This window comes from Medicago sativa, chromosome 2, assembly GCF_051527215.1.
Source record: "Medicago sativa cultivar Bolivia chromosome 2, Bolivia_mono, whole genome shotgun sequence".
In the NCBI taxonomy this organism is placed as follows: domain Eukaryota; kingdom Viridiplantae; phylum Streptophyta; class Magnoliopsida; order Fabales; family Fabaceae; genus Medicago; species Medicago sativa.
Window position 1 is genome coordinate 69,657,428 of NC_140750.1, and position 12,619 is coordinate 69,670,046.

At 32.0% G+C, this 12,619-nt stretch overlaps 2 protein-coding genes across 3 annotated transcripts; both read right to left on the minus strand.

The window, feature by feature from the left end:
* Nucleotides 1-2,579: 2,579 nt before the first annotated feature.
* On the minus strand, nucleotides 2,580-4,586 carry LOC146950168 (RAB6-interacting golgin (DUF662)). Its single transcript, XM_085746117.1, has 4 exons — nucleotides 4,221-4,586; nucleotides 3,558-3,668; nucleotides 2,944-3,024; nucleotides 2,580-2,824 (listed from the first exon to the last, which is right to left on the minus strand). The coding sequence occupies exons 1-4, from the start codon at nucleotides 4,476-4,478 to the stop codon at nucleotides 2,750-2,752; spliced, it is 525 nt and encodes a 174-aa protein (XP_085602243.1). The 5' UTR covers nucleotides 4,479-4,586; the 3' UTR covers nucleotides 2,580-2,749.
* A 5,697-nt stretch (nucleotides 4,587-10,283) lies between these two features.
* Nucleotides 10,284-12,297, minus strand: LOC146950169 (uncharacterized). 2 transcript variants are annotated; one of them, XM_085746118.1, is made up of 3 exons: nucleotides 12,205-12,297; nucleotides 10,690-10,852; nucleotides 10,284-10,587 (listed from the first exon to the last, which is right to left on the minus strand). In XM_085746118.1, exons 2-3 carry the CDS (start codon nucleotides 10,849-10,851, stop codon nucleotides 10,540-10,542), a joined length of 210 nt encoding a protein of 69 aa, XP_085602244.1. In that variant the 5' UTR covers nucleotide 10,852; nucleotides 12,205-12,297; the 3' UTR covers nucleotides 10,284-10,539. The 2 variants fall into 2 exon arrangements, with proteins under 2 accessions (XP_085602244.1, XP_085602245.1); XM_085746119.1 differs by having other exon boundaries at nucleotides 10,690-10,861.
* Nucleotides 12,298-12,619: the final 322 nt, after the last annotated feature.

Sequence of the window (12,619 nt, forward strand, 5' to 3'; positions counted from 1 at the left end):
TCTATATTTTTATTCATATATCAATATAGAGATTTTTTTTATAATTTATATGCAATTGCGACTTGCTTCCAAATAAAGAGCGAAACGCTCTCACACGTCCGTATGCACAGGGGTATCCTGCTAGAGCATTTGATATCTCTTGTAACTTATATAGAAAGAAATGTTCTTAGCACAATTAGTAATGATATAATTTTAGTTCATTTTCAACAAATAAAAAATATATTATAAAGAAAAAAATATTTAATTATTTGACAAAAAATTTTTGCCCCACTAGCATTGAAAGTCCAAATCCGCCCCTGCACACCGCCCCCCGCCAGGAACAGGAGCGCGAGGAGAAAACCAAGGAGCCAAACCGGAGAGGAAGAGGCTAGGAACCCCTGCCCAACCCTCCCACAACCCCAGAAACACAACCACCACAACTCCCTACCGCTGCCAACAAAGGACGGGATGCAACTCCCACTCATAATAAGACAGATTACAACAATTTAAAGATAATTTGAGGATTCTGAATTTCAAAGACTTTAATTGTGTCACTTCACACAACCTATTTTTTGACAATGGATTGTTAAGTGGACTTCTTCTTTTTTCATTTCATATTTAAATGAGGAAAGACTAGCACTTTTTTTTTCTTGAGAGGGGGAAGACTAACACTTACCCACTTCAAAAAGATAAAAGAGCAAAATATATCTTAAAAGAACAAATGAGCAAAACGAGTATATTATAAAAGATAAAATAAGAAAAATATATGTTAATCTTTTGTTACATATATGATACAACTCTTTTCCCTCCCTCAAAAAAATGATATAATTCTTTCTTTGAGAGGTAAAAGATAAAATAAGTAAAATATATCTTAATCTTTTGTTACATATATGATACAATTCTTTCTTTGAGATGTCATATATGATCCAATTCTTTTGTCAAAAAAAAAAAAATCTATGATACAATTCTAGTTAAGGAATCGTATTAGAACCCTAATTAAAAAGTTGAAAACTTTTTTTAGGCAATTAATGCCGGAGCGTGTGTGTGTGTGTGTGTGTGTGTATATATATATATATATATATATATATATATATATATATATATATATATATATATATATATATATATATGACCTTTTCATAACAAAAAATACAAAAGCAAATGCAATAACAAAAAAAAGGACTTGCAGATTTCTTTTTAGACATCCTTAATGTCTCTTAGGCCTCTCGAAACTTCGTTATTACCCCTGATATTAATGTTCTCGAGTTATCTGTCGTTCGGTGGGTTATGGAAGTTATCTACTGAATGGGTCATTTTATATGTCAGAAACAACCGGGTAGTTTCATTTTCACTTATAGACCCTCTATTTTCTCTCAAACATTGTGATTTTTGGTCGCTTTTGGTGTTTTCATCACAATCATTTTATCTAATAGGCTCAAAATTCACTCTCTTTTGATCAAATAAGAGGTAAACCTTACTATCTTCGTTAACATTTCATTGGGTTGGAGGAGCATTTGCCTCTCGTTCCTTGAGGGGCCTAAAAAGAAATCTTCGCGTGTTATTGCGTGGCTTCATTGGGTTCACTCTTCTTGGGCCGCAACTTTGGCCCATTAATCCATATGACTTTTATTGTTAACTTTTCTCACCTCTCAAATTAATAAGAGATATAATTTTTGTGTTGTTCAAATGTATACTTCCAACAGTCGATTTTGGAATATAGTTATATAGTAAAAAATTATTGCATGTGTCATATGCTAAGTTTGACACCATGGTGTCAATTAATCTTGCCCCATGCTTATATCTTAATTGTCGGGTGGACAAGTTATTTTTGGTGTCAATGACATTTGGCACAACTATTTCTTTTTTATGACAAAATAATATATTAAAGAACGGGATAAAGGAAACATACAATACAACCGAGTACAAAGAAGAACTCAAATCAAGAGTGTCAATACTAATACAACAATCAAAACAAACAAAAACCAAAGAAACGAGAAAAGCAAAGGATAGGGCAAATATATCCCAACAAATGCCATATACCCAACAAACATCTAGTACAACCTTAGCACGACTATCAATCTATGACATTGGTCTCTTATTTAAAAAAGTGTGATATTTTATCCACTATAAAATTGGGATAGAATTTTAGTGCTGTTACAAGTGAGTTATGGCAAAAACATAGTTAAATAGGTTGCTTGCTTTTGATATACATTTTAATGTAGCAGAAACAAAACTTCCATGCAAAGTTTATCATAATTTAGAGACTCTTTCAACCATGCAAGAAGTGAAAATTGTGTTTGCTGATATAAGAGTTTATGAATGATAGAGAGGACTTTATAAGACACTCTTTACGCTGTATCAAATTGCCAATGGGTACATTTAGTGAATTAACATGGAAAGATTAGTTTCTTCTATTTAGAATTGTATACACTTTTTTTTTTTTGGGTACAATGTATACACTTTTTTTATTTCTAAAAAATCACTTCTGAATAGAAAGAACAATGCTTGTAAATCTTTTGCAATAACTATTTAGAGAACTCAGGGTATCAGGTCCTACCAAACAGTCAAATATCCTAATTACGGCGAATTCGAGAAAAACATATAAAAAAACAAATTTTGCAGTTGAGTTCAAGTGTTTAATGCACACTTTTATTGGAATTTCTTCCCTAAAGTCAGCAAAATACATTGAAATCACAAACTACCACATCAAATAATAAGAATTTTAGTAAACATCACACTGAACCCACAAGGCTACTTTCACTAGCATATCTTAGTGAAGTGTATCTATATTTTTGCTTAGATCCTCCAGCTTCTTCATCCTTATCCTCTCACTTTCAGTCACAAGCTAATCCAAAAGTTCACATAATGCAAAGAGAGAGAATAAAAAAGAAATATGTTAGCTAGGAACAAAAATATATGATATTGTTAGTGTACTAACATGTAAATCAATGAATAACTTCTAACCTCCACTAATTTGGTAACAAGTTGAGCCTTTTCTTTGTTTTTCTCATTGAAAGCCTCAAGAGCTTCATTGTATTCCCTCTCCTGTAACCCCAAAAATATATAGTTTCACAAGAAGATTCAGAAACTTTTATAGTTAACATTCTTTCATTCTTGTTTTAATTTATTTTTTAAAAACAATGTACGGAAGAGGAAAATTATCATAAATTAAAGTTGCAAAAATGACATTTTCCAACTGAGAAATTTGAATTCCGTCTGTTTCGGTTACAAAGTCAATCTCTTACCACCAAACGAAAGGAACAAGAAGCATGTATGACGAATTTCAAATAGCAATTTTCTACTTGCAAATTCAAACACAATCATTTTGAATAATCACCTAAACAACTAAATAAACATATAGTATTATATAGCCTCCTTTTGATGACATAATATATGGGACCAAGAAATTAAAGCAAATAATTAAGGTGGTCAATAGACTAAAGTCTAAGCAATGTGGTTATATCAAAAGCAAAACACATTGGGATCACTTTGTCTCCTTGAACAAATCCTATGTTGTAAAGATATTATAAAAGAATAAAGCAAACAACAGTTAGTACTAAACAGTTGGAAAATCTAACCTTTTTCTGGCAGGTTTGACCCAATGGCTTCAACTCTTTGTTAACCATGTCTATCTTCTTTCTAACTATTGCAACATCCTTCCTCTTTGGATCTGTGAAACCCTCAATCTCCTATGCAATTTCTCAAACAAAGATTGTTTATAATGGATGAAAAAAATCTTGAATATAACAAAATGTGAATAATTTTGTAATAAAATATCACATTTGATTTTATTTTATTTTTAAATTGTTTCTAACTAGCTTGTTTCATACACTGCTATGAACATGTGAATACAATCTTCCTTCACTATAGATCAAATGTAAAGCTAATGCTTAAATCCTGGTCAAGGTTTTAAAAAACGGTCTGCAACGGCAAATATAGCCGCGATTTCAACGTTATATTGTCACGGATATCAAATTGTGGTCGCTATTGCGGCAACACAAGTTGTATTTATCCGTGATTTTCTACAATATCAAAGATTACTACGTGGCCGCAAAGCGACTGTGGCCATGATTTTGAAACTTGGCACAAAGATTTATAAATGCATAAACCAATAAAAACCAAACAAATGAAACTTTGAACAAAGATTTATAAATGCATAAATAAACCAATAAAAATCCAAACAAACAATGAAACATCATAAACAATCTAGCTCAAATTCAGTGTTTGTTTACTGGACTTACTTCTCTTATCTCAGCCAATCGCTTTGTTTCCTTTTCGACTCGACCAAGATGAGCATGAACTTTATCTCTAACCTCCAATTTTCTTCTCTCAATTTCTTCTTCCTTTTCTCTAAACATTGCTAGAACTGATCTTGACATTTCCTCTTCCTTTTCATCTCTTCTTGGACTCTGGATGTTGTTAATCATTCCTGAATTCTTCACATGTTGCACAATCTGTAGTTGTTGTTGCTGATCATATGATCTTTTTGGTGTTGCCATTGCTGCTCTTACCTGAATTCTCAACACACTTTTTTTCTTTACCTTACTGTTCTTACCTGTTTTCTCTTTTCTTTTAAATGATAACACTCTTCTTTCCTCTACCTTAGGTGCTTATAAAACAAAACTCGCTTTTAAGCCAAGTATGTTATTTTAATAGTATTAATCATATATATTACTTTATCATAGTAAATATATAATAGCAAATATCACAGAAATACCTATTACAAAAATGAAGAATATATTACTATGTAGCAATGATATTTTAGATTGAAGTTGTGTCCAGTGTTTGACGCATGTCATTGTCTGTCATCATGTACGTGGTAACATTAAATTACTTTCAATTGCATAAATTATTATTAATGTCTACATGACAATATTATCTTATTTGGTGTTCGTGTCTATGTCAATGTTTCATACGAAATGAAAATATTATTTAGAATTTACTTACTTTGGAGTGGCGAAGTGTAAAACAACTAATACAAACGTCCAATAATAGTTTACAATATAGATATTTATGCATATATTCCCTACAACAATAATGCATTATGACATACTAGTGAATGTGATTGTGTGAATGTTAAACTCATAAGTTTACCAAAATGGTATTGGGAGAGTTGGCGACATGACTCTCCTCCAGAAAAAGAACTCAAGTTTTGAAGTTATCCATTTGGGAGGTAGTCCAACACCGGTAAAAGATAAACCAAATGTCCTGCAGACGACTTGAAGATTAGTTTCATAGCGGACCCAATAAACTTAGTGGAAGAAAACTCAAAAAGTCTATCATAGCTAAACAAATATTTACTGCCTCCTTTACTCAAAAGCCAACTTAAGTATATCTGGCACCTTTAAAATTTTAATAATTTGTTGAGTAGTCTTATACGTAGTGAGTACTAATATTTAAATTCTTCCATACACTTCTCCCATTTTTTTTAATGTCTGTAAACTTAGTGAAGAATCATGATGGGCCTGCTTTGGTTAGATATATAGCTATTTTCTTAAATTGGTATATTGGCAAGTTAAGCCAACTATGGCTTTTCACCATACCATTACTTAAAGGACCACATGAAATAAATAACTAAGGACCGCAACTTTTACTAATGACTTAAATTCACAATAATAATCTCACTAAAATTCATATAAACGTATCTCCTCTTACCATTTCATTAGAAAATTCCTTAATTATATTCAGTTGGAATACGCATACGTGTAAAATACTTTTAAGGTTCCTAAGGACTAAGCAGTGTTGGCACAGACACATATGAAATTAGGCGTGTCTCCATATTCGACACCGGTCGGTGTACAATGGTTGTACTACACGTGTCCGACAATTCATACAAGTGTTCAAAAAAAATTGTTTCGATGCACCTTATATACTTCTTAGACACATCTCAAGCACATTTACGATGGATAAATATGTCTTGAAGCAATGTTGATCAATAAACGGGTTCAAAACATTAAATTTGATTACATCCTTTTTAACTTTGCAATAGTGAATGGATGAGTGAATGAAGTTGAAAGATTATCGTATCTTGTTTTAGAATATTTTTGTAATGAAACAAATTGCTCAATTCAAATATACAAGTTTATTTTGATTCTCAATTTAGATCTTTTACACACATATATATATTGTTTCGTTGTTCTATGTTTTTGACATTAGCGATGTCGACTTGTTCTCGGGTATATGCTTCATAGTTGGCAATCATAGAATGTACTTTATTGAAAATGGAAAGGTGCTTGGAGGAGAAGTTATGGTTGGAGAGTGGACAGAAGGGGTTCACCTACAAAAGCATGCTTGTGGAAGAGTCTTAGGAAACAAGACAGAGTGGGAGAAATGGCAGCAGCTAAGCTAGTTGTCTTTATGACAAATTATTACCCCATATGAGGACCAGGTCACACACAATATATAAATAGCAGAAAGTAAGTAGCCTTACACCTTGGCATTTTGTAAGAAAATATTTCAGCAAGTGTTTCAAGATGAGTGGTTGAGAGAATCTGAGTTGAGGATTTAAAATTTAGGGTTGCTACACTGTAGGAGAGATTAAGATATGGTGCAAACTAAGTAGTTTAACTTTAATTTATTAATAGTATATAAAATATAATGTTTTGAAATTCGATTAAAAGGGTGATTGAAACATGTCGTTCCTTCAAATTTTTAAAATCTAAAATATATTTTAAGATATAGACTTAACCCTTCAAAATATTTTTCTACAAAATTCAACTCGCAAACATTCCTTGAGAAATTGACTCGTGAAACATAGGATTATCATATGAATAAAAAAAAATGGTTCAAGACATATTTTCAGGTGAGCCCCTTTTTATTCTTAGTTAATGATATAATTCCAAATAATGCAAATAACCTTAACAATCATTAGGAATAAGTACAAACATATGTCAATGCATGAAGGTGTTAATGATGATGACTTTCCAGGCTGACAAATGATCCTAAATGTTTGGATTGCATTAAAGCTTTGAATTTGTATATTTCTTTCGGTTAATCATGCGATTGATATGTTTCTTTAAGATTCCTAAGTTCTTTGTATACTCATAAATAGCTTTGTGTCCATGTATGATTCGCAAAATCTTTTCTGGTTTGTTGGCATTTAAATATTATAAACTCTTTTTGGTCCAACAACCCCTAAGATTGTTGAAAGAATAGCACAAATTGGTAGCATAAGACCTGCTATGTTGACATTGTTAGTAAAAAGCCTACAAACATTGTAAAAAAACATCTCCCGTTTATATTTAACAGGCTGAATTCCTAGTTTATAGAACAAGGTTTTAAATTAAGGTTGCAATAGTGCTGCGATCTTTGGTCCACAAACCTTGTATTAAAGCCACGTATAGAATAAAAAAAGAATTTACATTCTGTCAAACTATGAAAAAAGTCACAAAAGAAAAGAGGGAAAAGTAAGTAGTTGTTTGTTATTGTCTCCAAAATAGTGTAAAAATCAAATACTAGGTAAGGTCAAGGTTAGAAGGTTAGGAAAAGTAGGATAGGATTAGATTGGTTTGTTACATTGACGTGAAGATAAAGTTAGACTGACTCAATGGTTTGAAGAAATTAATAGTGTGATTTCAAAAGCAAAAATCATTTTTATTATTCCTCGATTAGACACACACAAATAAAAGAAAAAATTCTAGGTATTAGGATTCTTGGTATTTGAAGAGTATAACTAAAACAACTAACTGCTTGTGTAAAACAACTAACTGCAAGCATCTAAGCTTCAACTGCTTGTGTAAAAAGAAAAATAAATTCTAACCGCTGCAATTTAGACAGCATTACCAAATGGTTGCAGTGGGTCATAATAACTCATAATTAGACTTTGATCTGCATTGGCCAACTTGGTATACATAATGACATATGTACCATGTCATCACGATTCTAGCTATTTTAAGGGAGTAAATTATTTATTTGACCAAAAGGAGAAAAGGGTAAAATATTTGCTTCACCTTTTTTGACAAAATTATTTACTTTACGTGAGTGTAATAAGAATTAGGAAAATGTTATTTCTAGTATCAAGAATTTTTCAAGACACAACTGTCAAGTTTTAATTGCATGATTTATTTGTTCACTTTCTATTTTTCAGCCACACCTCCTTGAATTGTGGCAAATAGTGCATTGTGATTGGCTACTCTTTGTTCATGTTATTTTTCTAAAGATATAGCATTGCTCTAAGAATTAATCCTCTAGTTTAACAGCTATTTAGTCCAACATGAACAGATTGAACCATGATGAAAAAACATATATCAAATTAACCATGCCGACATATTTGTATTTAAGTTGAGTTCACAAAGTTAAATGATTTGTGTTATATTTCATCTAGTTCAAATTATAAGAGATATTTAAGTCAACAAAAGTTGATGTATCTGATTCAAAAGTTCTATTTACAAGAGATGTTTAAGTCAACAAAAGTTGATGTATCTGATTCAAAATTTAGACTAAATACATTAACTTTTATTGACTCAAATATCACTTATAAATATGATCTAAGGGAGTAGGTTATATGAGGTCAAAAGTAGAAATATTGTTTTAGTTACTTTTCAAAATTATAAGGTACGTTAAAAACATCGTAAACTCATAACTCGCAAGAGAATGACAATTAAAACAATTTTATTTTGTTCATACTAACTTAAAAGTTACAAGCAATCTACTATAGACTAGCATTTTGAATCCCTAATCACTCTTTTTCGGAGTCGAAACTTTAAAAGTGGCATGCTACATTCATTCATTACCTTTAAAATATCATAGTAACAATTACACACGCATAGTCATATTCATTTTTGGTCCTGCAGGTATACATTCAAATTGCGACGATTCTTCATACGATTTTAATTGGACCTTTGGTCCTCCAGGTATAACAATGGTGCAATTTTGGGTCCTCGTTTTTCAATTGTGAAAATTAAGTCCTCTAAATATCCCTATGGTTACAAGCAAGTTATAACTAGTCCTCCAATTCTTAACGTTAGTTTCCTACGAAGTCAATGTCGGTCTAAAATAAGTAACATAGATAAGCCAACATAGCATGCATTCCCGTGAGAATATCTTAGTTGGCAAGGATGTGCTAACCTCAGATTCTCCACTTATTTACCTTAATAGGTGAATTTCTAATCATTGGACTAGTTGACAAAAAAAAAATCATATGCTTATATGGAGCATCCGAATGACTTGAACCAACAAAGCTAGTATATGGTTAATTGATAACCTATTAGCTCAAGCATTGCGTGTGGAATCTTAAATTCAAGCTCTTTACATCTTTCTTGATCCAAATTTGAGTTCATCGGTCTCAGAAGCAAACTTTGTGTTGTAGATTCAAGTGCAGCAAAAAAAAAATTCGCACTCTGGCTCTCACTGCAGCTTCCTTTCAATGCACCACTGATCGTTGTGTGACAACCAAAGTGCAATACTATCCAATCAAAACCATATTATTGAACTGAGCAGTGAGCACCAAAGACATATGGACCTTGATTTGTATCTGGGCGGAGCAGTGTCGCACTGTCACTCATGTTCCATCCATTGAACAAATAGTACACTTTTCAACCTCCTACATTTCTTAAAAATCACATGTGTGCCCAGAAGTATACTTTCAGACAGGTAAAAACTGTATTTTTGTCCGAAAATATCCAAAGGGCAAAGAAACAGTGTTGATATCCTCACAAAGTCAGTGTCTAACTTCAGATTATATTCTATCCTATTCAAGAAATACTCAATGTTGCCTACTTCACAACATCCTTAAGTTTGAGGGGGAAACAAGTCAAATAATAGAAGTATATGTATGATACTCCTCCCCTTCTCAGTTGCGTCTCTCAGAATAATGCGTTTGCATATTTAACCAGGAACACAGCTAAAAAAAATACTCCTCTAGGTACAGTGTAGCTCAACTAGGAACTGCAATTTGATTGACAGTCTATGCTCTTGAGCAATGACAGTGGATATAATTCATAGCTAAACCAGTCAGATCATACATTTGATTCGGTATGAAGTTTAACCAATGCAAAGGACTCTTATAACGTAAAACAAGAGACAAGTCTGACTATGCAATCAACTCAATGTAGGATAATAGCATGTCCTATTGGACCCTCTAGTTTGACTTGCAAAAACTTTTGTTTTACTTTCAATCATCTTTTAAGATTCAAAATCATGGCTGTCAATTTGGCCTTTGTATCAAACTCGTGTACTTGGATTTTCTACCATGCTAAATGATGTATTTTAAGATTCAAAATCCTCTGTCAATTTGGCTTTTGTTTGAAAATTATGTCAGTGGTTTTTCTACCATGCTAAATGATCAATCAAAACGCGTACCAACGTAAAAGGAAAAAAAAGTGATTAAATAAAACATGCCAAGCACTGTTAAACATGAAATTGAACATTCAGCCATAACATACAAGTACTAAATCATCAAACAGTTATATCAAACACACAGTGAAACATATTCATTCACGTTCTAAGCATATTTATTAAGACGCCAAACATAAAAGCAAAGAAAATACACGAGACATATTGATGAAGTTCTCTTGAGTTTGAGCCGCAAAACACCCACCTCCTCAATTAGGAACTCCCAAGTTATTCTTTCTTTCCTATTCCAAGTGACATATTGTAGATCCCTCGACCCTGAACAAAAGGAATAGAACAATGTCAAAAAGAAGAGGAGACTCCCTCATAACTTCAAACTGATAAAGTGGATACAAATCCTGTGAAGATTCTCTAACTTACAATCAGAAACAATGAAGTTGCTGCCAGAGCAGCTGGTATTGCTACTGATGTAACCCTATCAAATGGCCCTTTCAGGTATGTGTGTTTCGGGATATGCTGGAAATACTTCTGCTTCTCAATAATTTTCTCTCGTGGTCTAAAGGGTGGTTCCAAATCCGACATCCTGCACAATCTAGTTGATACTTGACAATTTTCTCTTAAATGCTTTTTCCCAACAGAGTGGGAATATTATAAAAGAGATATGGCATGAAAAACAAACAAAAAAGTTCACCCCAAAAAATAGATCATCTACACCTTACAAACATAACATTATTGAAATACATTTTTGAAGCCAAATCATGCATAAAGTAAATGAAAAAACAACAAAGTTGAAAAGGATCATAACAATAACAATAAACACACAAATGCAGCTCCATACTACTACTAAACTCACAAATTGTTCGTGAGAACCCGAGTACGATTCCTGGTGGGAACAATTCTTGACCAGACTTTACTTACTTCCCGGCCGAACTCCGGATTACTAGGACCCCCTTCCCCTAGGAACCAAGGGATTAACACCAAAAACCAAAATACTACTACTGAACTTCCAAACCAGGCCACAATTTATATCATTCAGTTGACTAAACTTATAAATAACAAAACACAAAAGGTTCTAAAGAAAAATTTCACAAACATATCAAACATAAACAACATCAAAATATAGTGATAAACTTTCACTCCTCTAAAGTGAAGGATGCACTTGAGAAGGTAAAGTGAAGAATTTACTCATTAATTGAAGAACTATGTATAATATAATATTAACCTATAAAGATAGCTAAAAATTACTTATTGAATTTCCAATCAATTAATACTGCAACTCCACATTTTACGCACCTCACACCGGGGAATCGTCAAGTATAATATGTGACTGACTTATATTACATTTCATTAGAGAAAGCTTTACATATACAAAGTAACAAAAGTGAAACGCCATTTTAGTTCTTAAAAATTATAGAAGCAACGGATCCCTAAAATTATCTAAACTCTTAAATAATCCTTGTAATTGAAAATCTTTGACCACATTATCCTTTTGGGTTGATCAATTTAGCCTTGAAATTGTGTCAAAGGGGCCAGTTTTGAACAATGATTTTCAATTTCCGATATCATTTTGAAATTTCTTCAACTTGAAAAACCAAATTGTTGTCCCATACATTTTCAAAACTAAATTGGTAATTCACTCAACAGGAATCAGTTTCTAGTTCTACTTCTACATAGTAAGAAACTTGAGAGAATTTGTGAAAAAAACAACTTATGACATGTTAATAAGTTGTTTTCAGCTTATTTTCATAAGTTCTCCATAATAGCTTATGAAAACAGCTTATAAATTAATTGTTAATTTATTTAAATATATCATTGTCTCTGAAACTAATTGATAAACATCGCCAAAGATCTCCAATTTCAGCGTAATCTGCATATTCTAATATTTCATAACTATTACCCTAAAAACAAAGAGGAGAGTAAAGAGTATAAGCTTACTTTGAACGACGGAGGAGGCGACGGTTGTTGAAGAGAAAATGGGTCGTCGACTGGTGTGGCTAAGACAGCTTACGACACAAAATGCCAATAGTTGCTTCCTAGATAGTAGATTCTTCTTGTAATATTCCCCCTTTTTTTTGTTTTTTTGTTTTTCTTATAACTTTTTTTCACCTACATCAATTACTCCATCCCACAATAATTGTCTTTTAACATTTTTTTCTTTTTTCTTAAAATAATTATCACTTTAGAATATCAATGCAACATTTATAATTTTTTTCTATTATTATTATACCTTTATTTATTGAATTTCATTCAACTTAAATATTCTACTAACTACAATTAATAAGGGTATTTTAGTAAATGTTATTAATTTTATCATTGAAATCAACACAACTAATCATTTCCTTAATAATCG